Genomic DNA, 25,802 nt, shown 5'->3' with positions numbered 1-25,802 from the left:
ATATAAACCACAATTTCTTTATCCATACATCAGTTGATGGACATTTAGGCTCTTTCCATAATTTGGCTATTGTTGAGAGTGCTAAGCAGCCCTTTTTGATACTTGAGCAAGTCACACTGAGGGAAGAATAAAGTGGTACTTTTGCAAATGGTAATTCCTATTATCTGTTGAAGAACTACCCTTTGCTAAGAATCCTGAATCTGGACACTGAGTTTCCAAAGGTAGCTCCTACTGCATCAATCTAAATAGCAGCTGAATTTTAACAGTGTCTTGTCAAAGTTCAAGTGAGAGACTTACCTGCTCCTGGGTCATCTTCTGCAGCTCATTCTCCCAAGCTGCCTGGTCATCGTCCAAGTTATAGGAAGCTGGTGGAGTGAGTCCACGAAGAATCAGGGGGTCTCGGTCATGGCAGAGGGCTGTCAGGTGTCCAATATACAACTTTAATTTGCTTCTATTCTGGTCAAGTTCTAAGAGGGGCTGGATGATCTGAAGTGAAAAAATTGAGGAAAGTCAAGGTCAGTCTGAAACAAGAAGTTCAAATATCTTTGTCTTCCAAGCAAAGAAAACTGGCCAAAGACTCAAACTGCTCTAACCACCACTGAAATCTTCAGGATTATAAAAAGATACAGTTCCACACACTTGCACATTTACACTGTCACATCTAAACCCCCTTTTGGGAGACAGGTAGGGAATGCTGGCTTAGTCTATCAAGATGAAACTGAGAGTTCCGTACTTAGGCAGGGGATTAAACACAGGACTAACTTGTTTTTACCACGATGACATTCATGATACAGAAAGACTCCAGTTACCTCATGATTTCTCTTCCCGTTTATTTATAAGAGGTTACCAAAAAAAAAAAAAAAAAAAATGCTAGCGAAATCTGCTCACTGAAAGCCTGGACAGGATATACTTCATGTGTTCCTTCACCTCCCGGAATGGAAGAAAAATTCTGTCTCTGGAGAAGGTGCAAGTTTTTCTTGGCCATGAGATGTGATGAGTGAACTCATTACTAAATCTGCCTCATCCTGGCTTAAGCGCCCCTCATTCATTTCACAGAGGTATCCAATATTCTTTTTAAACAGTGATTGATAAATTCTTATATAACACCAAACACCTGACTCACAGCCAAGGACTCTCTGAAATTCTCTCAGTTGTAACACTGGTTTGATGTTTATCTTGAAAAACAGTCCTGCACTTTTTTTTTTTTTTTTGATATTCCCTTTACCCTGGATGAATAACTATTCCTTGATTCCACTTGGAAGCACATGACAGATGACTTCTACCCCAGAATTTCATTTGACAGTTCTCATGACAATACTCTGGTTAGGTACTTGGTAGTTGGTCAAAGCCTGGCGCGTTTAGGAAGAGTTGGGCCAGATCTCACATCTCAGAACAAGGAAATGTTAGAGCAGCACCTGCTTGATACATAGCAGCTGTGAGAGTTGCAAAGCTCCACCAAAATGCTGGCAATTCTCAAAATGTTCCCAGGGCTTAAAAGGCAGAGGTCTGCACCTGTTACATGTCACTAGGCTGGCATTTTTCATGTACAGGACACCTCTAACCCACCTAATTAATAAAGGAGTTCAGTAATCTTCTTTACAGAAACAAGGACTGGCATTACTTTCAAAAGTGACACTGATTTCTCCCTGGCCTCCCGAGAGGCCTGCTCCTGCTGCTTTCCTTTATTTCTCTTTAAGAGTTTTTTTTAAATGAATAAAGTTTTACATATTTTATGAAATTAATACATATTTTACTCGGAAAAATATGGGAAAAAAGTATAAAAGAAGTGACAAAATAGGCTATAGGCATTACCATTTGCAATGTTGGGTGATCTTCTTCTAAGTCTTCTAATAAACTTATATAAACCAACTTTAACAGTATCACACTTCATATTTTGCTTGATACACTGTTTATCCATTTAATGTTATAAACATTATGAGTACGATTCAAACATTACCTATTCCTGGAAAAACATGGTTTTTAATGGTGGCTTTATAAATACATCACATTTCCTGTGTTTTCTAATATTAATTCCATGAAATAATTGAGAGGGAAGAGCCAGGGGCACCTGGGTGGCTTAATCGGTTAAGCATCCACCTTCAGCTCAGGTCATGATCTCATGGTTTGTGAGTTCGAGCCCTGCATCGGGCTCTGCATCTGGACAGTGTGGAGCCTGCTTGGGATTCTTTCTCTCTCCCTCTCTCTCTGCCACTCCCTAACTTGTGCTCTCTCTCTCTCTCAAAATAAATAAAAACTTTAAAAAAAAAAAAAAAGAGAGGGAAGAGCCAGGGCATAGTGACTAAAACAATCTTTAGCTTACTAAAGAGATCAGAGTTCAGAGGTTAGGCCTATCTAGTATTACATATTATAGAAGTTGAAGCCTGGCTAGACAAACCAGAGAAAGTAAATCAACTTAGCATTATTTTGTTTTTTAAACTCATACACAAAATTCTATAAGGATAAAGGTTAAACACTTAGGTGCTGGTATGGAAAGCTCTTGGGTTCTATAAGAAACCCCTAATCAGCAGGCTCATGGTACCAGTTTGTGCTGGCATTTCCTACCTATGATAGACATATTGGCCCTGCCAGTCACAGAAGGAAGGGACTCTTTGAATAAAGCAGAGGATTTAGAGAGTGGGGAAGTTGGATAATTTTTCACTAACATCACCAATCTCTCAAAAAGAATTGTATTTTATTTCTGGCCACAAATGCATACTCACTGCAGAAAACTTTATAAAGAATTCCAAAGCATAATCTTTAAAAGCAATATAAAGGCAATATTCCCTTAAATGCATGCACACTTTGCACTTCAATAACTAAACTGCCTAGTCATGGTAATAGAACCATAACACACCACATCCCTGAGGCCTCCACACAATGTAGCCCTATTTCTTTTCTTTCTTTCTTTCTTTTTTTTTTTTTTTTTTTTGGTTGTTGTTGTTTTTAGCTTGGCCTTGTCTTCCATTGATAAAAAAAAATTTGGCGGGGGAGGGGGAATTCACTTTTGGGACTACCACTTATTCTGTGTGTGTGTGTGTGTGTGTGTGTGTGTGTGTGTGTGTGTGTGTGTTGGGGGGGGACTACAGATGTTATCACATCTGGGCTGCAAGGCTGAAAAAGCTGATATTTTAGGTAATTACTGTTTGAATAAGCAAACTGGCATGAAAGAATATGACCACAGAGGAAGGGGACAATGTGATAAATGGTAGTAATGGAAAAGTCAAATTTCTGATAGTAAATGACATTTAGAAAAATACTACCTCATTACTACATGACTTGAAATGAAAAAACTTATTTTTCAGGTCCTTGTTCTTAAAGGTAAATTTAAATTGATTTAAATGCATTTCATGTTGAAGTGCTAACTGAGTAAAAAACATGATAGTCTTTTGCACTTTATAATTCCTCAAAGTCCAAATTGAAAAGTTAAAAAATGATGGAATTTGAAATTCTTTCCAGAATAAAAATTCATCTATGCAACAGCCCAGATGTCTGTCCTTTCTTCCCATGGCTAAAGGAATTGCTTTAACAAAACAAAACAAAAACCCCATAGGGCTTACTATGTGAAGGCATAGGAAACAGCCCAAGTAGCACAGCTCTCAAATCTACCCTCTTAAAAAAATCACTTTGGCCTCTCTGGGACACATTTAACCACGTCAATCATGTGGGAAATGCCCTTATCTCTTCCTTTTCCCCCTATCTGACTTGGGCAGGCCACTTAGAAAAGAAATTGCATTTCCCACAAGGTAGAACTGCCACTGCCTAATCTCAAGAGGGAAAAGGGACGCTTGTCAAGTGGAATGAGGATGCCTTACAGGATCTGTAAGTTATGTCTTCTGTCCACATGCAACCTCAGTACATTGGCAAGAAGTCCTACCAAAAACTATCAGAAATGTGGTCAGGCTTAGTTCCATAGCTATGCAGAAAAATAGTTATACATCCTTTTTTGTCAAAATGAAGTTAAAAAATGAACTTATCAAGATTAATTTCTGCTTGTATCAAATGTAATGCCAAAAGGCAATGTTCCCCTAGTCTTAATATTTACCAAATTATTAAGGAAAAGAATTTAAATTACAAAAAGGGATAAAATATTTTTGGTTGACTTACTGATAGCTTTGTTTCTTCTCTAAAGGATTTATTTGCTTATGTACTAGATTCTCAAACTGACTTCAGAGGCCAGCATTTGATGACATATGATGACAGAGGACAGTGATCTTCTCAGGTATTTATTTTAACCTCCTTTCCACTTAAGTGAGATTAGATGGGTAAAGGTCTTTTGGAAAACAGATGAATTGCTCCTGTATTGTTCAGTGTAGACTGTGAGTGAAAATTCCACAGTTTTCCATTTCTGCAACCCATGTATCTATGATATCTGAACACACTTTCTTAGACCATTTGACTCTTCAATACCAGGATGGAATGTGCACAGTGAAAGACTTTTAACTAGTCCATTATTTAGCCTCCTTTTCTCTTCTCCCTCTACTGTTTCTTTGTCAGACACTTACTCTAAGTATAGATTAGTTTGTTGTAACACATTCTAGGCACTGGTTTTATTTTTTTAATTTTGTTTTTTATTTATTTCCTTATTTATTTTGAGAGAGGATGTGAGAGCATGAGCGGGGGAGGGACAAAGAGAAAAGAGAGAATCTTAAGCAGGCTCCGCACTGCCGGCATGGAGTCCGACACCAGGGCTTGAAACCACGAACTGTGAGATCGTGACCTGAGCCAAAATTAAGAGTCAGAACCAACTGAGCCATCCAGGCATCCACCCTAGGCACTCATTTAAAAAGGAATGGTGTAGCTTCATCATAAAGGCTGAATGAATAGGTACTCAATATTATTTGGAACTTAAGATTTTGGGGTAACTAGTATTTTGCTGTTTGGAAGATGCCATTTGTTATTATTTATTATTTATTTATGTTAAAGTAGTCTTCAGGCCCAGTGTGGAGCCCAACATGGGGCTTGAACTCATGACCCTGTGATCAAGACCTGAGCTGAGATCAACAGTCGGATGCTTAACCAACTGAGCTACGTAGGCACCCCAAGAAGATGCCACTTTAAAAAATATTTTATTTTTGAGAGAGAGAGAGAGAGAGTGCAAGCATGAGGAGGGGAGGGAGAAGGAGAGAGAGAATCTCAGCCTCCATGCCCAGCACAGGCCCAATGTGGGGCTTTGAGATCATGACCTGAGCCCAAATCATGAGTTGGACACTTAATGGACTAAGCACCACTCAGATACCCCAAGAAGATGCCATTTTTAAAAATGTTTATTTTTGAGAGAGAGTGAGTGAGTAGGGGAGGGGAAGAGACAGAGGGACAGAAGATCTGAAGCAGGCTCTGCACTGATAGCAGACAGCCCAATGTGGGGCGTGAACTCAAGAACCATGAGACCATGACCTAACCTGAAGTCAGACACTTAGTTAAGTGACTTAAAGTTAAGGGTGACTGAGCCACCCAGATGCCCTGAAGATGCCTTTTTTTTTTTTTTTAATTTTTTTTTTCAACGTTTATTTATTTTTGGGACAGAGAGAGACAGAGCATGAACGGGGGAGGGGCAGAGAGAGAGAGAGAGACAGAATCGGAAACAGGCTCCAGGCTCCGAGCCATCAGCCCAGAGCCTGACGCGGGCCTCAAACTCCCGGACCGCGAGATCGTGACCTGGCTGAAGTCGGACGCTTAACCGACTGCGCCACCCAGGCGCCCCGATGCCATTTTTTAAAAAGCTAACATTTATCCATCATTTACTGTGTTCCTGGAAAATTATTTTTACATTTGCTGTGATTCTTCTGTGGCTAGCTGACTACCCTTAATTGGCTATAAAATCTTCTTGTTCCTCTTTATATCTGCTGCTGAAGTCTTCAGAGACAGGTTCACCTGCCCATATATTAATGGCAAAAATGCTAGTGGTAGTTTTGATTTCTCACTGGGTTATCATTACACTTCTGCCCCCCAGTGTAGGTGTATCAAGAAAGTCCCAGAACAAATAACATTAACTGCCTAGAGACATTAGTCTCTTAACTGTATTTTTGTCTAGAGGCTCCAGCAGAGGGCTAACTCTGAAAAGTAAAAAAAAAAAAAAAAAAAAAAAAAAGAACCAAATAAATAAATAAATAAATAAATAAAATTAATCAATCTAGTCTCAAAGTCTTTTCTCCTTCAATAACTAAGTTTATCTTCTTGGCCAATTATATACTTCAGGATAAGAAAGATGAAGGCTATGTTTCCGATTCTGTGTCTCCCTCTCTCTCTGCCCCTCCCCTGTTCATGCTCTGTCTCTCTCTGTCCCAAAAATAAATAAACGTTGAAAAAAAAAAAAAAAAGAAAGATGAAGGCTAGTGTTAAGTTTCTTTACAAAAGTCTGGAATTTTTTGTGTTATGTTCTCACTTAAATGCAGTTATTTGTGAAAGAATAGAGTTCTTTCAAAAAATATAGTATATCAAATGACATATATTGAAACTAAAAAGTTATATAATTCACTTAACAAGCATTTAGTGAATGCCTTTGTGTCATGCCATATCCAGTTTTAGCTGGTGGGAATATTAAGAATAAGGTGTGGTTCTACTCTACATTAAAAAAGTCATGAAATAATGGAGCTAATGTGTTGAGTGTATACAAGAATTAAAATGCATAAATTCATGGTTTATCTTCAAGTTTACTTTTGAAATCAACTTCAGGCAAACAAGTTGCTAAATAAACCTCTGTGCCGTGCTGTGAAGCTTAGTTTAACTTTGTCTTCATATATAAGGTTATAAAATTCAAGTTTTTTCTTCTTTAAAAAAATTTTTTTAATGTTTATTTTTGAGAGAGAGAGAGAGAGAGAGAGAGAGGCAGAGAGAAAGTGGGGGAGGGGCAGAGAACGAGGGAGACACAGAATCCGAAGCAGGCTCCAGGCTCTGAGCTGTCAGCACAGAGCTCGATGCGGGCTTGAACTCACAAACCTCGAGATCATGACTTGAGCTGAAGTCAGATGCTTAACCGACTGAGCCACCCAGGCACTCCTCAAGTTTTTTATTCTTAATGGTCTCTGAGATCCAACTTCTTAATTAGCTTTCTCATTTGAAGCCCAAACAGAAGGACAATTAATGGATTCCCTAAATGTTTTTGGTGGTACAGTCTTACCCATTTTTAACCCTACCAAATAGAAAAAAATATACTTTTGAGAATGGCCCTCACTAGACACTTTTCCTGCAAGAGAGAGAATAGCTTTAGACTTACTTTGTACTTAGAGGGCTAGTAACTGAAAAACAATTCTAGTATAGCATAGCTGCTTTTCTTTTAGGGGTAAGTTAATAAACTTCTAAAATTCCAGGAAAAATTAACAGATAATCTAAAGTTAAAGGCAAGTTAAAGTTAAGGGCTCCAAATCCTAACCCTTACTTCATTAACTATTTTTCATGTTTAACCATTTGACTCCCCAAATTTTATAGAATGTGACTTTCCTGTATTTGTCTCCTAAACCAAAAATAAAAATCATGACAAAAGCAAAACAATCATTTATATCATAAATATTTTCTAAGTACCTAAAATAGGTGTGTTATAGTAAGCAGAATCTGTTCTTTCAGCCTCCCTTACAGATGACCTACTATTACTACTATAGTAAATGAAATATTTGGACTGGGGAATCACTTAGGCTCACTTAACCCTCTCATTATGTTATCTATATACTGGTGGCAAAGACTCTCACCAAACTTTAGTTAGGTTCTCCCTGAACTCTCTTCTCAACTGGGCCTAATTTTGGGCTCATCTCTACATTGTCTAGCTCTATCAAGAATTCTGCTAAATTGGTTTATCAAGAATCTCTCATCCTTGATATTTGATTACTCTCAATATATGATAAGGTTCCTCATCCTCCCTCATTCTCCAGGTGATCGCTGGCCTGCCTTCAGCAAGGATCTTATTAGGTCAGTTTAGCCAGAATGTGCCCTTATCCCTGGTGTTTTGTCTTGGTAAGTGTCCATATACTGATCCCAACCCTGCTTCTTGGCCATGAATTTCCAGTTTTCCTTACCGTATTCAGTTCAAAGATTGTTAAGCACAATCTTTCTCCCCACTGAACAACTCCATTGCACTGCTTCCTATCCCTACCACAGTTGTCTTGAATAAAGTCTGTCTTACTGTTTTAAAAAGGGAATGGATAGTTTTTTTCTTTAACACTGAGTAAAGGAATAGTAAATACTCAGTTACACTAGGAATTCAGGTTCAGGGACTATTGGGTCACTGAGATGAATAAATGTTAATCAGAAATCTTACTACAAACAGAAATATCTAGTTCTTAAAGTAAAAACTCTCTCCAAAGGTTTTAGATTTTAAAAAGGCTTTATGGTTTGTTAAAGTTTAAACGTGTCTATCAAAATTGCCAAAGGCTACAGGTTTTGAAGTACAAACAAAAGTGGTAATCGTTTTATAAAAAACTGGGGGCTCAGTTGGTTAAGTGTCTGACTTCAGCTCAAGTCATGGTTTCACAATTTGTGGGTTCAAGCCCTATGTCAGACTGTGCTGACAGCTCAGATCCTGGAGCCTGCTTCAGATTCTGTGTCTCTCTCTCTCTCTGCCTGTTCCCCGCTCATGTTCTCTCTCTCTCTCTGTCTTTCTCTCTCTCAAAAATAAACATTAAAAAATTTTTAAATACCATGTGGTCATTTCCTCTTAGTTTCATGGCTCAGAAATCCGTTGTCAACTTTTCTTTAAGTATATACTACCACTTCAGCAAAACAAAACATTTTCTACTTCTTGATCTGGATACAGAGAGAGAGAAAAAAAAACTGTACTCAAAGTTGTAAGGAGACAGGAAACAGGGTACAGAATAAAATGAATCTTGAAGTCTGAACTACAGAGCTGCTCACTATATTTTGCCTAGTTACTCTTCATTTAGTTAAAACCTATCCTATTTTGTGCAGTATAATAAATGCTACTCAAATACAGCAAGAGTGTTGCGGGCCTGCCCACTGGTAAGGAAAGGGCATCTCCCACTGGGCCCTTTTATTCATATGCTCATGGAGGATGTTAAAGGCTGTAGGTATTTCAAATACCTGCTTTAACACTTGGAAATTTGTAAGATACATGAAAATAAGATCATTTACCAATAAGGGGGCAGACAAGTATGTACAAATGAAGAAGTGCAGATAAATGGACGTTAGGTGGAGAGAATGCTACTATGAGGCACAGAAGCTACTACAAGCTAACCAATCAGGGGGACACATAGTAGGCACCCTGAAGATATGGTCAGATGAGAGAAAGAGAACTAGATTCAAGAAAACCACCCACTCTGCTAGATTAAGAAATGCTAAGAATAGGTGCATGCTCCAAAATTCTTCCTCGCTCTTAAGAGCTAATAAAGATGGGAAAGCATCTTCAATTCAGTTCTTGGCTGAAGGCTTGCCTCTCCACAATAAATCATTTATTGTATTTTAGTGAACAATGTAGGGGTTAAGTATTTGTGTGTACACCTAAAAGTGTACACAATAAAACAGGTAAGTGACCACCCCATTCTATACTAAAGTTCCATGGCTATTCACTCATGAATGAGAAATTACAGGGAAAAGATTCTAGGCATGGGGGAGAAAAATGAGGCAGAAGAGGGAGAAAAGAGGTTCACACTTTTGGAACAGGCGAGCCAAATGAATACTGATGCTGCATTGAAAAGGAAAAACTAGTTAGGCAGTTGGCCGCAAGCAAAAATGGTGGCCTCAACTCCTTGCATGCCTGTGCACCTACCTGAGTGTTGAAATTAATAACTCACACTCCACTCTGATCCTCTGAGGTGTGGGGCCTAAAGTACTCCTGCTATAATTGTTTGTTGCAGTCATGCACAACAACACTTCTTGGCATTATTACATGTCTGCTAGACAGATGGATCTGAAAAACAGCAACATGCTTGTTGCCTGCTGGGCAAACCACAATAACAACCTTATCACAACATTTCATTTTCTTCTCTTTCCAATGGTACATTTACCAATTGCACTGGAAGAGGAAGAGAAGGCCAAGTGGAGGTACCCAGGGTAAACAAAAGGAACCTCCTGGCTTTGACAGTCTTTCAATAAATAGGGAATGATCTAACAAAGAATGTACATTATAGGGAACACATTCACTAGCTCCTTCTCATAGTCTAGTCTACAGGAATACGGAGAAGAAAACGGCCAAGTATGATTATCTAGTAACTATGAGATTTGATAACATATCTGTATAAGGGCTCCCAGAGGCCAGTCTCTGGAGGAGACTGTTTTGTGATTAGCTTATTTTAAGGTCAGGTTAAAGCTGTGTGTGTGTGTGTGTGTGTGTGTGTGTGTGTGTGTGTGCGCGCGTGTGTACGTACACCTAAAAGAGTTGGAGGAGTAGACAGAGGTAGTTTGCCATTAGTCACATTATTATTTCAACTCTCGTGTCAAATCAAACACAGCAGGACCATGCAGATATTTAGAAGTCTACTATAGAATGCTCATTGATAGACTGTGGCCACTGAGGGGCTCATTCTATCTGAAGACAGACATGGTAGACATGGCTCCTCATCAAACAGTGCTTAACAAGAATGTACCCCTTACAAGGGTACAGGTGGGAGAGGAGAGTTTATCTATCATTTGGAATGCAGGGGAAAATATCTATAGCTGTGGAGAGATATCAGAAATGGGTATTTCTGCTATTTAGAGAAGAACTAATTTTCATATAGGAATTTGATCTCTTAATGCTAAAGTTAGAAATAACCAGGAAACAAACTGTGACAGGTTAGACACGTGATTTGGTGTGTATAAGAAGGCACACGGATATCCTTGCAGTGGGAAGAGGACGGCAAGGGCAAGATGGAAGGAAAGATCCGAGCAAAATGGCCCTTAGCCATTATATTCAGGTTTAGCACAGCTCAGAAATCTGCAAACTGAGAGGATGGAAGTGTTTCTGAATATCATAAAAGAGCACTTCAAGAACTGAAACCAGTACCAGGACAGGAGACACAAGGTGACTGTCTCTTTAACTTCTCCTTCTCATTAGTATACATTAAATAAAGCTAGGCCCCCAGTGAGCTAAGGCTAATTCCAGGAAAGGTGCCCTATTTTAGCCCCAGAAGCACCATCATTCTCTTCCTTTCCTCTTCTACCTCTCTCTCCTCCTGACCTACCCACACGAAGAATCTGTATTTCCACTCCACACATACATACCAAAAAATGTCAGATATCTGAGAATTGGAAAGGGATCTTGGCTGCTCTGACAGAGCCGTCCTTCCTGGATTTATGTCTGCCGTAGTCAATCAGGAAATCATATTTAAAAAGCAAATTCTTTCTGAAAATCTTATACACCGTGAACAAATCCCATGGATTAATGATTTCCAGACATTACCCTTTTACCTTGGGAGTAACCGAGGCTTTGGGTGGAAAAAAAGATTTGGGAAAAACAAAAATTAAGAAGATGGTTTTCTCTACCCATTTTCTTTATTTCAGAATAAAACCTCCCAAAGAGTCACTGAATTAATCTCCCCTCCTTCTCCTCTCTGAAAGTTAAAATTGCTTAGCAAAGCACAAACTCTGATAGATATCACCATTACATTATTACTAGTAGTTGATGCTTAAGCAAAGCTTTTATTATTTGAGGATAGAAAAGTTACTATGACAAAATACCAGAAATCCTGTTATAAGTTAACAGCCAGAGGAATTCAGGATTAAGTAACCTGGAGCAAATCAAGCCTTTTTGTGTATATATGACCCAATTTTTGGAAGAAGGATTCATGTGCCCAGATTCCCTCTGATCCAATACAGAGTTCAGTAAGTGCTGACTGAAGATCAGCTCTGAAGTACAGTGGCAGAGTGCAGCAGTCCCACTGGAAACTGAGGAACAGAGGAAAGAGCAACACACTCTGTGACACAGCTGACAGATCCTAAGAGAAGAGCAGCGGAGTACTTGCAGGTAAAAGAATGGAGTGCCAACAGACCAAGGGAGAAAGTTCCAAGGAATTAGAAATGGGGGTGTATCTAGACTGCAAGAAGGTAAAATTACACGATATTACAGAGGAAGGAGGCTCTTAGTATAGTTATAAAGTGACTTGACAGTGGGGGAAAAAGGTACGTTTGTACAGAATCTTCCTAATTTGTTTCATCTACAAGCCTCTAGCTCCAGCTTTTGGTACTCATGATAAAGCTACCATACATATGGACCCACATCCAATTCTGTAGCAGTTTTCATGGGAAACACAAAGGACAGAGACCATGTTTCTAAAATAATCAGAGTACCTAATATTTTATTGGGCTTAGAAAATAGGAAACAATGAAAAAGTGCAGTGGAAACTCCAACCCTGAAAATCAACCAAAGAGGAAAAGCAACAAGAGAATGTAGAACACACCTTTTCTTTACCATGTTAATCTGTTCATGTCACTAGTGCTTTTCCTTGGTCTCTTTCCAGGGAGTATACTTTTAGTGTCATAAACTTTCACAGCAACTAACAGGAGGAACAGCTCTCTCCACGCTTCAAGCAATCTGCCCAAATATATGCATCCCTCAATTCTGGGGGATTCTTTACACTAAGTTGCTTTGTAGGCTTCAGCAGCTGTAATCTTCTGTATGAGATGCTATTGCTGACAACAATTAGAAAGCCCTAGATCATCCACAGGCAGCAAGGTCTCTGCCATTCTCACCTAAACAATAAAGTCTCACGCCATTTGGTCTGGTGTACTTCTGTATTCATCTATCTAATACACCATCCATATACCATTTCCCAGATGTACCATTTCAAAGAATACTGCAAAGCCATCCTAAGGCTGACATTTGTGTCTCAGACTATCTTGTGAGTTCAGTGCTGTACATTCTATGTACCTGAAGGTTTTCAGCTCTGATTTAATTAACATGCCCATCTAAACAATCATACTTTTTTGTGCACAACAATAGAGCATCAGGTTCACATGTTACACATGCGTGCGTGCGTACACACACACACACACACACACACACACACACACAATATGCGGTTTGGTTTGATTACAGGGGCCAGGCTCCTCTAAACTGGAACTCTTGCATCCCAGTGTCTCCTGAAGCAATTACAACTTGTACCTTCTAGGAAAGCAGAGTTGTTTGCCTGGCTGCTTGCCTTATCTGCTCTCATGTTAGTTACTTCACTCATGAAATTTTTGCTAATTAGCCATGGAATTAAAGTAACTTAGATGGTCTTCTGTATCTTATGATCTTACTAAGAATCTTATTGACTTGAATATTTCTCCAGAAAAAGCTGCTAGGGCATCTCATACTTTATAGCACTATAATCCAAGCAGACACAGTAGTCTCCATTCTTTACTGCCAGGGAAGGCAATGTGGCTGGCTGTGGCCACAAGCCTGACTCATTCAAACACTGTAGCCATAAGCATGTAGGCCCTTGGCTGGTAATGTTAATTACTGGGCATCCAGTTTCAAAGACTGGTGAAAAAAGGCTTTTTCACCCAGAGGCTGTCCTTACCAGAAAGACAGATTTGTATTCCTCACATTATGTGGCTATAAAATGTCTGCATTGTACCAAAAACTCTGTGAGGAAGTACAGAACTATGGAGCAATACTGTGCAGTAGTTAAAAGCATGGGCTCTGGAGACAGACTGGTTTTACTCCAGGCTCTGCAACATTCTAGCTATGAGACCAAGGACAAGCTACTTTGGGGACAGTGTATTTTATGTGATTGTAATAATCCATGTGTCTACCACAGAGGAAACTTGTTCAATAATTATTAACTATTACTATTTTTTTTAACTATTACTATTTTCAAGAATCTGTTTCATCATCTATAAAATAGATCTGAATAGATGTAAAATACAAGTTATTCTTGATAATTTTAGCTGACACTCTGATCCCTAAGACATTTTAACCCTATCACTGTGCTTCACTCCACCACCAACCGTGGATGGTGAGACAACCACTGGATGCGGAGTAATGAGAAAAACAAAGAGCTGGATCAGCAATAGACCAGAGGCTGGTAAATTACAGTCCGTGGACCAAATTTAACACCACCGCCTGTTTTTCTGTAATCCATCCACTAAGAATGGGTTTTACATTTTCAAATGGTTGAAAAAAATGAAAGGAAGAATATTTGGGTGACATATGGAAATTACATACAAATCAAATTTTAGCATCCATAAATAAAGTTATATTAGATTGTGAGTCATGCTCATTTACTTACATATTACCTATGGTTGCTTTTAATCTACAAACCTTTACCCAAAACTTTGCCAATCCGTACAATAGATCAATTCCAGACAGTGGGGTAACTATAATATTAGGAAATTCTTATAACTGTCTCACAGATTAGTTAAGAAATAAATAATAACTACCATTAAAAAATTCAATTCATAACTACAATGAGACATCACCTCACTCCTGTCAGAATGGCTAAAATCAAGAACACAAGAGACAGCAAGTATTGGTGAGGAGGTGGAGAAAAAGGAACCTTCATGCACTGCTGGTAGGAATGTAGCCTGGTGTAACCACTGTGAAAAATAGATGGAGGTTCTTCAAAAAATTGAAAATAGAACTACCCTACAATCGAGTAATCACATTACTGGGTATTTATCCAAAGAATACAAAAACACTAATTCAAAGGGATACATGCACCCTTATGTTTATTGTAGCACTATTTACAATAGCCAAATTGTGAAAGCAGCCCAAGTGTCTGAAAGATGAATGGATAAAGAAGATGTGGTGTATATATATACAATGGACTATTACTCAGCCATAAAACAGAATGAAATCTTGCCATTCGCAGTGACCTAGATGGAGCTAGACAGTATTATGCTAAGCAAAATAAGTCAGTCAGAGAAAGGCAAACACCATATGATTTCACTCATATATGGAATTTAAGAAACAAAACAAATGAGCAAAGGAAAAGAAAAGAGAGAGAGACAAACCAAAACAAAGACTTAACTATAGAGAACACATTGATGGTTACCAGAGGGGAGGGGGTAGGAGGATGAGAAAAATAGGGGATGGGGATTAAAGAGAGTACACTTATCATGATGCAAAAAAAAAAAAAAAAATATATATATATATATATATATAAAAGAATCAATTCATAATGAATATTATTTGCATCAATAGTGATATTAACATAAAATAAAACGTTGATGTAATAGAAAAGTGAATTTGGCAATAGGCAAATGGAAAAGAAAGGATACTAAAATGATTCAGCAAAATACTAGAATAAGAATATTGAATAAGAATATTGAAAACGTTAGCCATTTTCAATTACATGTATGGAACACTGATAAAGAAATTAAATAGAATTAACTTAGTTTCAGCTCCCGCAAAAATTCAGTGAAAATTCCTTGACACTGGTATATCCTGATTTAAATGTTTGTGAATAGGTCAAATATTTCTATAGAGTCAAACATTCTCAAGGTTAAACAAGCGTGAAACACTAATTGGACCAAAACAGCATCTTGTACTCATTTTCAGTACAGAGCTAAAGATGGGAGGAATTTTAAAGATCATGTAGGTAATCTATTCCCCTTCTCCTTGCCCTACTTTCTAAATGAAAAATTCAAGACCTGGAGAGGTAACCTGACTTGTAAACATGGTTAGGAGCTATGTTACTCAGCTAGTGGCTGTGGATCACAGCTTGATGCTTCTCCCCTTGGCTTTATTCACTGCTTTTTATTTGAATAGTTCCTGTGGGCAAGTTAACTTCCTAAACCATAACTGGGCTTTTATACTATGTTCTCTATTTTCTAACCCAAAGAAGATTGGAAACGGTTGGAGATATTTCTTAGAAGAACCAAAGTTTCTTGATAATGAATATATTCCCACTTTATTAACTCTTCCGTCCTTGCATCTATTCAGGCCTTCAGCATCACTCTCCAAGACAAAATAAGAAGCTAATCTTAACTGACCTTCTCGTTTCCAGTATTCTCTTTCTGTCCATCCTGTACAGATTACATGGCATACTAAGGTCTTCATGATCTACCTGCTGACTGCACCAGCTTTCATGGCTTGCCCTCCTCCTACCCTGATACTCTCTGGTGTTTTAAAATAACTCCAAAATTCTTTTGACATGCCTCTCTTCAAAAAGTAGAGCCTGAGATACTCTGCTCCATTAAATGTGGGATGGTCTTAGTGACTTGCTTCTAAGAAACAGAATATGGTAAGAGTGCTGGTATGTACCCTCTGATTCTAGGTCACAGAAGGCATTTGTGGCTTCTTCCTTATTCTCTTCTCCAGATTCATTCATTTTGGCTGAAGTTGGCCACCATGTCACGAGGATATTCCAGCAGCCTTATGGAGAGATCCACACAGGGAGGAACTGAAGGCTCTTGCCAACAGCCAACATGAACTGTAGATGAGCCATCTTGAAATTGAATGCTCCATTCCCAGTCAAGCTTTTGGATAACTGCAGTCCCAACTGACATCTTGACTGTAACCCCATGAGACTCTAAGTAAGGACTACCCAGCTAAGTGGCTCCTGAATTCCTGACCCACAGATACCTCTGAGATAACAAAGGCTTATTATCTTTTATGCTGACAAGTTGGGGGTAATATGTTATGTAGAAATAATTAATTACACCTTAAGCATTATCCACAGTGAACTACTAAGAGTATACCAAATTTGTTATGCTGTTTATGCTTCCTTGTCTAAAATTAGATCTGTTTGGCAAATGAGAACTGCTCCTTCAAGAGGCAGCTCACTGTCACCTTCTCTGTGAAACCTTGAGTTTCTTGGAGAGGCCTGGGTTTTCCTACTGTACCTTGTATAATTTTTTCTGTTGGAGAAAATGTGGTTTAGTATTTGTTTTACAGTCTTGAAACATATATTTTAATCCATATACCTAGTGCAGTATTTGGATTGGAAGTAGACTCCCAAAAAATATTTTTGACTTAATTTTCTCATTTCAGTCAGTTTTAAACCAAACAATAAAAACCTCAAACCACACTTATGGAATTATTCTATGTGAACTTAGGACCCAGATGTCAATGATAAAGAAGTATGGAGAATGTGCTTTTCAGCTTATTAAAACATGAAGTGAGGGATAAACATTCTGATTCAATTTCTGGAGGATATAACAATATGAATGTTAGATTCTAAATAGTGACCCACCAACAAAATGACTATGAAAATTTAAACATTTAAGATGTTTTCACTTAATATCCAAAATGACAAAAGCAAAATTTGAATAACTTATTTTATATTCACATGAAAAGGAACGCAGACAGTCCAAGTGCTTTCTAGGTTTGCCAAATCCCTCCTCATACAAAAAGTTTGTAATTCTAGTCTTGAAATTGAGGAAGAAAGAGTGGTACATATTCAATGTTGACTATCTTTCAATGAAAAGAAATGAAGTCTTGCTAACAAGTGGTTTGCCTTAAAACCTGAATTTTCACCAAAAAGAACCAGCCATCTGTTTCAAATATTTTAAAGACTAAGCCCCATTTTGTGCTCTGCTTTGATCTCCCAGGATAATAGGAAGACAGTGATACAGTCCAGCTACACCTCAATCAAGTGTGCTCATTTAATTTATCCCAGAAATGCTAACTGCCAAATCCAGCTGGAAACTTTAGCCTCGTCATCTTCGGATCAGGAAGAAGGAGGAAGACACATCAATGGAGAATAACTCTTTTGTTTTGGTTGATGATGCATTTTTGTATTTCAGAAAATATTCCTTTAACCCAAAACAGATAGTAATCCTAAAGACAGAGAGAATGTATAGAAAATAACAAATTAGTGAGAAGCTGAGGACAAGTTAATGAAAGGAATACTGTAGAACCCTATAGTAACAAGATTGTTGTTTAATAGTTCAGATAAAATGTGATTCAAATCATGTCCTCCAAAACATAACTCCACAAAATAAAAATGTGATATAATAGGCAACTGCTAAGCCTGTCTTCCAAAACTATTAAAAGGGGGCCCTATCATATGGTAACTGGTGGGTGTGCATGGTGAACTTAATGGCATATTCTAGAATGTGCACTAGATACAGACTGGAGCTAGATCAGTCTGGAAAACTGATACACAAGAATAGAGTCAGATTATAGGATAAATAACCTGTTAAGGTACAGAAGAATTTAAAAGATTAAAAATATCTGGTACTAATGCATAAAAACTTAAACAAATTATATGCAACTTCCCTTTATGGTAAAAACTCACAAGCTTTTTCATTTGATAAATATATACTGAGCTCTGCAGGGTCTCCACATTTTCAGATGACTGTGAAAATCAACTGAGATGTGAAAACTTTTATTTTGCACAAAGTGTAAGGGTATTTTTATTGTCCAGGAAGAATGTCTCAGTCACAAACTGTACCTCAAACAGGAGAAAGACAGCTCTTCCCCATTAGTCAAATGCTCATAATCATTAAGATAAGGACCAATGGTGGGGCACCCATGTGGCTCAGTCGGTTAAGCGTCCAACTTTGGCTTAGGTCATGATCTTGCGGTTTGTGGGTTTGAGCACCACATCGGGCTCTGTGCTGACAGCTTGGAGCCTAGAGCCTGCTTTGGGTTCTGTGTCTCCCCCGTGCTCTGCCCCTCCCCCCACTTGCATTCTGTCTTTCTCAAAAAAAATAAATAAAACACTTAGAAAAAATTTTTTTAAAGGATCTGAGAGCATATGTTCCAGAAACATTTAAAATACCGTAGTTCTGAGTCTAAGAAATAAATCACATGAGTCACAGGACAATGTCACCTTAAATCATTCAGCAGAAACTATAAAAATGTAGGATGTACCTATGGAACAGTATAAATGATGTCTTAAGAATACATCAAGAGAAAGGTTTCTCTCCCAAATTACTTACAACTTTCTCATGTAGTCTAAGAGGTCTTTGCCTCTGTGGAACTTACGTAATTTTCAAGTGTGTCCAGAATTACTTTAGACTTCAGTATAGAGGTGGTGGTTTCTACTTCTTACTATTGCCTGAAAATCACCTTCAGGTCAGAAAACTCCAGAAGAAGTCACCTGCCATCATGGGGTGCTCCTTAAAGGTAATCAGGTCTGACTTAATATGTATGGCTAACATCCCATGCCTTGAGGCCTTGGAGAGGTACCTATATTGTTGCTCAGGCACTACTGGTAAACTTTAACAATTCAATTAGAGATTCAGAAAAGAAAATTAATTTCTTTTGCTGCAGGAAAAAATAATTACTAGGATTGTGGGTTACCTGTGCAATTAAAGTAATGTTACTCTAGGGGCGCCTGGGTGGCTTGGTTGGCTAAGCGTCCGACTTCGGCTCAGGTCATGATCTCACAGTCCGTGAGTTCGAGCCCCGCGTCGGGCTCTGTGCTGACAGCTCAGAGCCTGGAGCCTGTTTCAGATTCTGTGTCTCCCTCTCTCTCTGCTCCTCCCCTGTTCATGCTCTGTCTCTCTCTGTCTCAAAAATAAATAAACGTTAAAAAAAAAAAATTAAAAAAAAAAGCAATGTTACTCTATTAGGAGGCAGGAAAAATCTATAAAATGAATAGCAGCATCAATGGATCTCATAAATATTCCAGGGTTGTATCACAGCCACTAAGAATGTCTTTGCTACTGTCATTTATTTAGCACTTCCTACATGCCAGGCAAAGGGTTAAGTGCACTAAATACCTTATTATATTTAATCTGCACAATAGCCTTTGCTGCAGGTTTTATTATTGCCATTTAACAAATGAGGAACACTTAGAGAAGAGGTTAAGTGATTTGTGGGAAATTACATAGCTACTGAGCAGCATTCAAATTAGGTCTAAAGACAAACACCCTTTACCACCAAGGTAAAAGGCCATAAAAATAATACAACTGCCTTATAAAGGACACAAAAGAAAAAATATTTTGTCAGTTTCATAGGTGGGATATAATAGTACATTAAAAAAAATTTTTTTTTAACATTTATTTATTTTTGAGACAGAGAGAGAGCATGAACAGGGGAGGGTCACAGAAAGAGGGAGACACAGAATCTGAAACAGGCTTCAGGCTCTGAGCTGTCAGCACAGAGCCCGATGCGGGGCTCAAACCCACGGACCGCGAGATCATGACCTGAGCCGAAGTCGGACGCTTAACCGACTGAGCCACCCAGGTGCCCCATAATAGTACATTTTTAAGAAAGTAGAAATTTTTTTCTTTTTTTAATTAAAAAAATTTTTTTTCATTTATTTATTTATTTAATTTTTTTTTTCAACGTTTATTTATTTTTGGGACAGGGAGAGACAGAGCATGAACGGGGGAGGGTCAGAGAGAGAGAGAGGGAGACAGAGAATCGGAAATAGGCTCCAGGCTCTGAGCCATCAGCCCAGAGCCTGACGCGGGGCTCGAACTCACGGACCGCAAGATCGTGACCTGGCTGAAGTCGGACGCTTAACCGACTGCGCCACCCAGGCGCCCCTTTCATTTATTTATTTTTGAGAGACAGAATGTGAGCAGGGGAGTGGCAGAGAGAGAAGGAGACATAGAATCTGAAACAGGCTCCAGACTCTGAGCTGTCAGTACAGAGCCCCACGCAGGGCTCGAACTCACAAACCATAAGATCATGACCTGAACCAAAGTCAGACGCTTAACCAACTGAGCCACCCAGGCGCCCCAGAAAGTAGAAATTTTTAAGTGCACTAATGTGCATGTATCACAGTTATGACAATACCTAAGAAAGAAATACCTAAGAAAATACCTAAGAAAAACAATAACACTGGACTATGAGACAAGAGAATGTTAACTGAGATTGCATCAGAGTGGTGGGATTATGGGTAATTCTTTCCCTTTCGAAGTTAAGTGATTAGTGTTGACTACAAATCCAATTTTTCTCAATCTGCCTTCCTTAAGACTCCTAGTTCTCACACAAAGAAAGTCCCCACACAGTCATTTATGCACAGAAGTGTGCATTCTGACAAGTAGAGAGAAGAGAGTATATATAAATCTAGGAGATACAGTGAGACCTATTCCTTTCCTGTCTGCTGCTGGAATGGGGAAATGGGGCTGGGCATGCCTCTATCTATCTTCATGGTCATCCAGTTCTGGAAGACTGTCTAGGCTTTAAGGGAAGAAAAAAAAAAAAGTGAAAGGCCAGGGAGGGGGGAAGTTCTGAGATACTTCTAGGTTGGTGACCAGTTATCAGAGAAATCCTAATCAGGAAGAAGATGTATAAATTCACCAGGAGTACCAGTGTATTGTGGCTCCTGGGGGCCTAAATACCCTAGTGGGCTTTTAGAAGGAGAGCAGAGGCAGCCATCTTGAAGGAATCCCAACAGTTATAATACCTCTACAGCAGAAAAATGTTTTCATGAGAAAAAGCGGAGCTCTTGGGTGCTTGCTTCCAAGATGACCATGGAAAGAAGAAACAATTATCATGAAGAAAAGGGCCGCCAACATTATGTGCAGCTTGTTCATTGCACCCGCTGTGCCTGATGTGTGCCCAAGGACTAGGCCACTAAAACGTTCATGGTTTGAAACACAGCAGAGGCTATAGCTATCAGGACATTTCTGAAGCAAGGGTCTTTCATACCTTTATGCTTCTCAAGCTCTAAGTGAAACTACATTACTGCAGGAGTTGTGCCATTTGTAGCAAGGTAGTAGGGTATGACTTTTGTGAAGCCCAGAAGGACCAAACACCCCCCAATGGGATTTAGATCTGCAGGTGCTACCCTATCACCTCTGCCAAAGCCAATGTAAGGAGGTGAGTTTTTAAGTCTGAAGAAAAGCTATCCTCTGGAAAACAAATAAAATGGAAATCATACTTTAAAAAAAGGAAAGAAAAAGAAAAACATTGAAGATAAAATCTGGTTCAGTCACAAATCATTCTAAATCATGAAGGAAGAAAGAATGGTAAGCTGAATTTAGAAGTACAAAGGTACACAAAACAGTGAAAAAACTGGGGAATGATTACAGTTAGTAAATAAAAGCAGTATTCTATTTCTATGATAATGTTGATAGAGCTTTCATATTGTAGCTAGCATGCATTACTTTATCTTACTATATCAACTATTACAGTCCACAAAGCGTGTAACATAGTTGTAGTCTGAATCTGGCAAAAACTGTAGTCTAGAGCAAAGGTTCTAGAATTCTGAGAGTATCTGCAGGCTATCACAAAGCACAGTGACCTCAGAAAATGTTGACTAACGCTAAAAATACAGAAAGTTGGTGTTTAAAATACAGAGATTTGGTGTCAAACAACTATATCCTTTTCCCATCAGCATTCCTTTGATGTATCTGTAAAAAATGTTCTAAAACTAAAAATGAAGACTGCCTGTGTTACACTTCAAATACCACACAAAAGCTATCTGAAGTGAATGCTGGCTGTGCACCTACTATTTGCATAGCAGCTTATGGACTTATAAACACCTTTCACACTCACTACACTGCCTTAAAAGAAATAGGACAGTTATCATCACACTCATTTTAGAGATGAATAAACTAAGGATCTAAGAGGTTAATGAATTACTTAAAATATCTGACCTTCATTTAATGTTTTTTTAATTATACAAACAGCTGTCTACATTTTTCTTGGATAATTCATGTGAAACAGAAAAGACATATTTGAAGTTTGAGGAATTTAATATCTAAGGGCCAGAAAAATGATAGTTGATCCTAACAGTCAGTCTGTCAGAGAAAAAACAACTTTGGCAGTTGAAAGGTTGTGCTAAAAACCTAACAGCTCTGTCCAAGTCATATAAACAGATCAACATTGTCCCACAGTTATTCTGGAAAGGCCAAAACACATCAAGGAGGAATGATGTGAACCTTTGTTCACAGAGGAGTGATTATTTTTGTGACGAATTCTTTTTGTTTCACTCTTTGCTGTGAGATAAGGCTGAGCAGGTATAGATGACTGGCACCTCTCTTAGTTGAATAAAAGAGTCAGGATCTGGTGAGGCTGGTGAGAACACTGGTATACAATGCTTGGTTCTCCACTCTGTTTATCAAGGGCTCTTATAAGTTTGGGGGAAAGAGGACAGCAGGAAGTAGAAGCGGAAGCATTCACTCTTGCAGGAAAATATTACTATCCCCACAGGAGAAGTAGCAAAATCACATACCAAAAAGTACTCTCACTCCCAACTATTAAACACAATTCAGTATAAGTGCCTTAACGAAATTATATACATGTACCCTTTTATAGAAGAGAAATACCACTTTGAAAGAAATAATTCCTGACAGCAAAAAATCTTAATTTTCCTCTAGTCTAAGCAGAAAAGTGCTATTCCAAAGCTAAAAAGAGATTAACAACCAATTCAACAGAAAGAAAAGAAAAGTTTCTTAGGTTTTAAAGATTCAAATAAAAGCTTCTTGAGGTCCCAAGCTATTTTGGTATTTTCTCTGGCTATGGGTTAGTGAGTTACTGTTGACCTGTGAAGTATATATATCATCAGCTCTTCTCATGACATAATGTTTCAGCAGATGGCCAGTAAAGAAAATCACAGGGGACTACTTCAATGTTTACTTTATTTCTCTTTAAAATGTTAAAACCAATCTAAGAGGGAAGTTCATAGTGATAAATGCCTACCTCAAAAGACAAGAAAAGTCTCAAATAAACAATCTAACTTTACACCTCAAGGGGCTAGAAAAAGGACAAATAAAGGCCAAAGTTAATAGAAGGAGGAAATGCTGAAGATCAGAGCAGAAATAAAGGAAATAGAAACCAAAAAGACAATAGAAAAGATCAATGAAACTAAGAGCTGGTGTTTTGAAGTGACAAACAATAGCTAGACTCTCCAAGGAAGAAAAGAGAGAGGATTTAAATAAATAAAATCAGAAATAAAGGAGGAGATGTTACAACTGATACCACAGAAATACAAAGGCTCATAAGAGACTACTAGGAACAATTATATGCCAACAAATTGGATAACCTAGAAGAAAAGGATACATTCCTATAAACGTACAACCTATCAAGTTTGAATAATGAAGAAATAGAAAATCTAAACAGACCAATATTGAGTAAGGAGATTGAATCAGTCATCAAAAATCTCCCCAAACAGAAAAGCCTGGGACCAGATGGTTTCACTGGTGCATTCTACCAAACATTTAAAGAATTAACAGCAATTCTTCTCAAACTCTTCCAAAAAACAGAAGAAGGGAAACTTTTGAAAACTCATTTTATGAGGCCAGTATTACCCTCATACCAAAACTAGAAGAAAACAGAAATGCCACAAGAAAGAAAATAATTATAAGCCAATATCTCTGATGAACATAGACACACACACACACACACACACACACACACACACACACACAAACCTCAAGAAAATATTAGCAAACTGAATTCAACAATACATTAAAAGGATCACATCTTGGATCTGGTGGGATTTATTCCAGGGGTACAAGGATACTTCAACGCCTGCAAGTCAGTCAATGCAATACACCGTTAACAAAATGAAGGATAAAATGATGATAGTCATCTCAATAGAGGCAGAAAAAGCATTTGACCATATTAAACATCCATTTGTGATAAACTCTCAACTAAGTGGGTATAGAGGGAACACACATCAACATAATAAAGGTCATATATGACAAGTCCACAGTTAACATATTCAGTAACAAAAAGCTGAGAGCGCTTCCTGTAAGAACAAGACAAAACAAGAATGTCTATTTTTACCAGGGCTCCTGGGTGGCTCAGTGGGTTAAGCATCCGGCTTCAGCTCAGGTCATGATCTCACAGTTTGTGAGCTCGAGCCCTGTGTTGGGCTCTGCGTTGTCAGCACAGAGCCTGCTTCGGATCCTCTGTCTCCCTCTCTCTCTGCCTCTTCCTAGCTTGCACACACACTCGCTCTCTCTCAAAAATAAATAAACATTAAAAAAAAAAAAAGAATGTCTATTTTTACCACATTTTTTTTTTAGTATTGGAAGTCCTAGCCAAAGCAATTAGGCAAGAAAAAGATATAAAAGCCAACCAAATCAAAAAGGAAGATGTAAAACTGTTACTATTTGCAGATGACATATTATGTATAGAACACCCTAAAGACTGTGCCAAAAAATTGTTAGAATACATGAATTCTGTAAAGCTGTAGGATACAAAATCAATACGCAAAAAGCTGTTGTGTTTCTATACACTAATAATAAACTATCAGAAAGAGAAATTAAGAAAACAATCTTGTCTACAATTACATCAAAAAGAGGGGTGCCTAGGTGGCTCAGTTGGTTAAGCATCCAACTTCGGTTCAGGTCATGATCTCACAGTTTGTGGGTTCAAGCCCCGTGTCGGGCCCTGCGCTGACAACTCAGAGCCTGGAGACTGCTTTGGATTCTGTGTGTGTGTGTGTGTGTGTGTGTGTGTGTGTGTGTGTGAGTGTGTGTGTGTGTCTCTGCCCCTCCCCCACTTGTGCTCTCTCAAAAATAAATAAATGTTAAAAAAAAAAAAAAGAATAACATACCTAGGAATAAATTTAACCAAGAAGGTAAAAGACCTGTATATTGAATACTGTAAGTCATTAATGAAAGAAATCAAAGAAGACACAAATAAATGGAAAGATATTCCATGCTCAAGGACGGGAAGAACTGATATTATTAAAATGTCCAAACTACACAAAGCAATCTAACCTATGGATTCAATGCAATCCTTATTTAAATACCAATGACATTTTTCACAGAAATAGAATAAATAATCTTAAAATTTCTAAGGACCCATAAAAGGTCATGAATTATCTAAAAGTAATCTTTTTTTTTTTTTTTTTTAACATTTATTCATTTTTGAGAGGCAGAGCATGAGTAGAGGAGGAGCAGAGAGAGAGGGAGACACAGAATCCAAAGCTAGCTCCAGGCTCTGAGCTGTCAGCATAGAGCCTGATGCAGGGCTCGAATCATGGACCGTGAGATCATGACCTGAGCTGAAGTCAGACGCTTAACTGACTGAGCCACCCAGGCGCCCCTAACTAAAAATAATCTTGAGAGGGGTGCCCAGGTGGCTCAGTCAG

At 38.3% G+C, this 25,802-nt stretch overlaps 1 protein-coding gene across 13 annotated transcripts in view; it reads right to left on the bottom strand.

Annotated features, from left to right (window-relative positions):
• The window catches only part of ERC1 (ELKS/RAB6-interacting/CAST family member 1), a 520,536-nt gene that overhangs the window by 45,140 nt on the left and 449,594 nt on the right, over positions 1-25,802 (bottom strand). For 9 of the 13 annotated variants that reach the window (XM_040462885.1, XM_040462876.1, XM_040462881.1 and 6 more), the window contains one exon: positions 298-486. In XM_040462885.1, the coding sequence (XP_040318819.1) occupies positions 298-486 (189 nt within the window). Of the gene's footprint in view, positions 1-297; positions 487-25,802 lie in introns of those variants that run through there. The other 4 variants (XM_040462886.1, XM_040462888.1, XM_040462887.1 and 1 more) reach the window with 1 other exon arrangement.

Source organism: Herpailurus yagouaroundi, unplaced genomic scaffold, assembly GCF_014898765.1.
Source record: "Herpailurus yagouaroundi ecotype Mexico unplaced genomic scaffold, PumYag 355, whole genome shotgun sequence".
Classification (NCBI taxonomy): domain Eukaryota; kingdom Metazoa; phylum Chordata; class Mammalia; order Carnivora; family Felidae; genus Herpailurus; species Herpailurus yagouaroundi.
The sequence above is the reverse complement of the archived record's forward strand: the minus strand, read 5'-3'. Positions and strand labels throughout refer to the sequence as shown.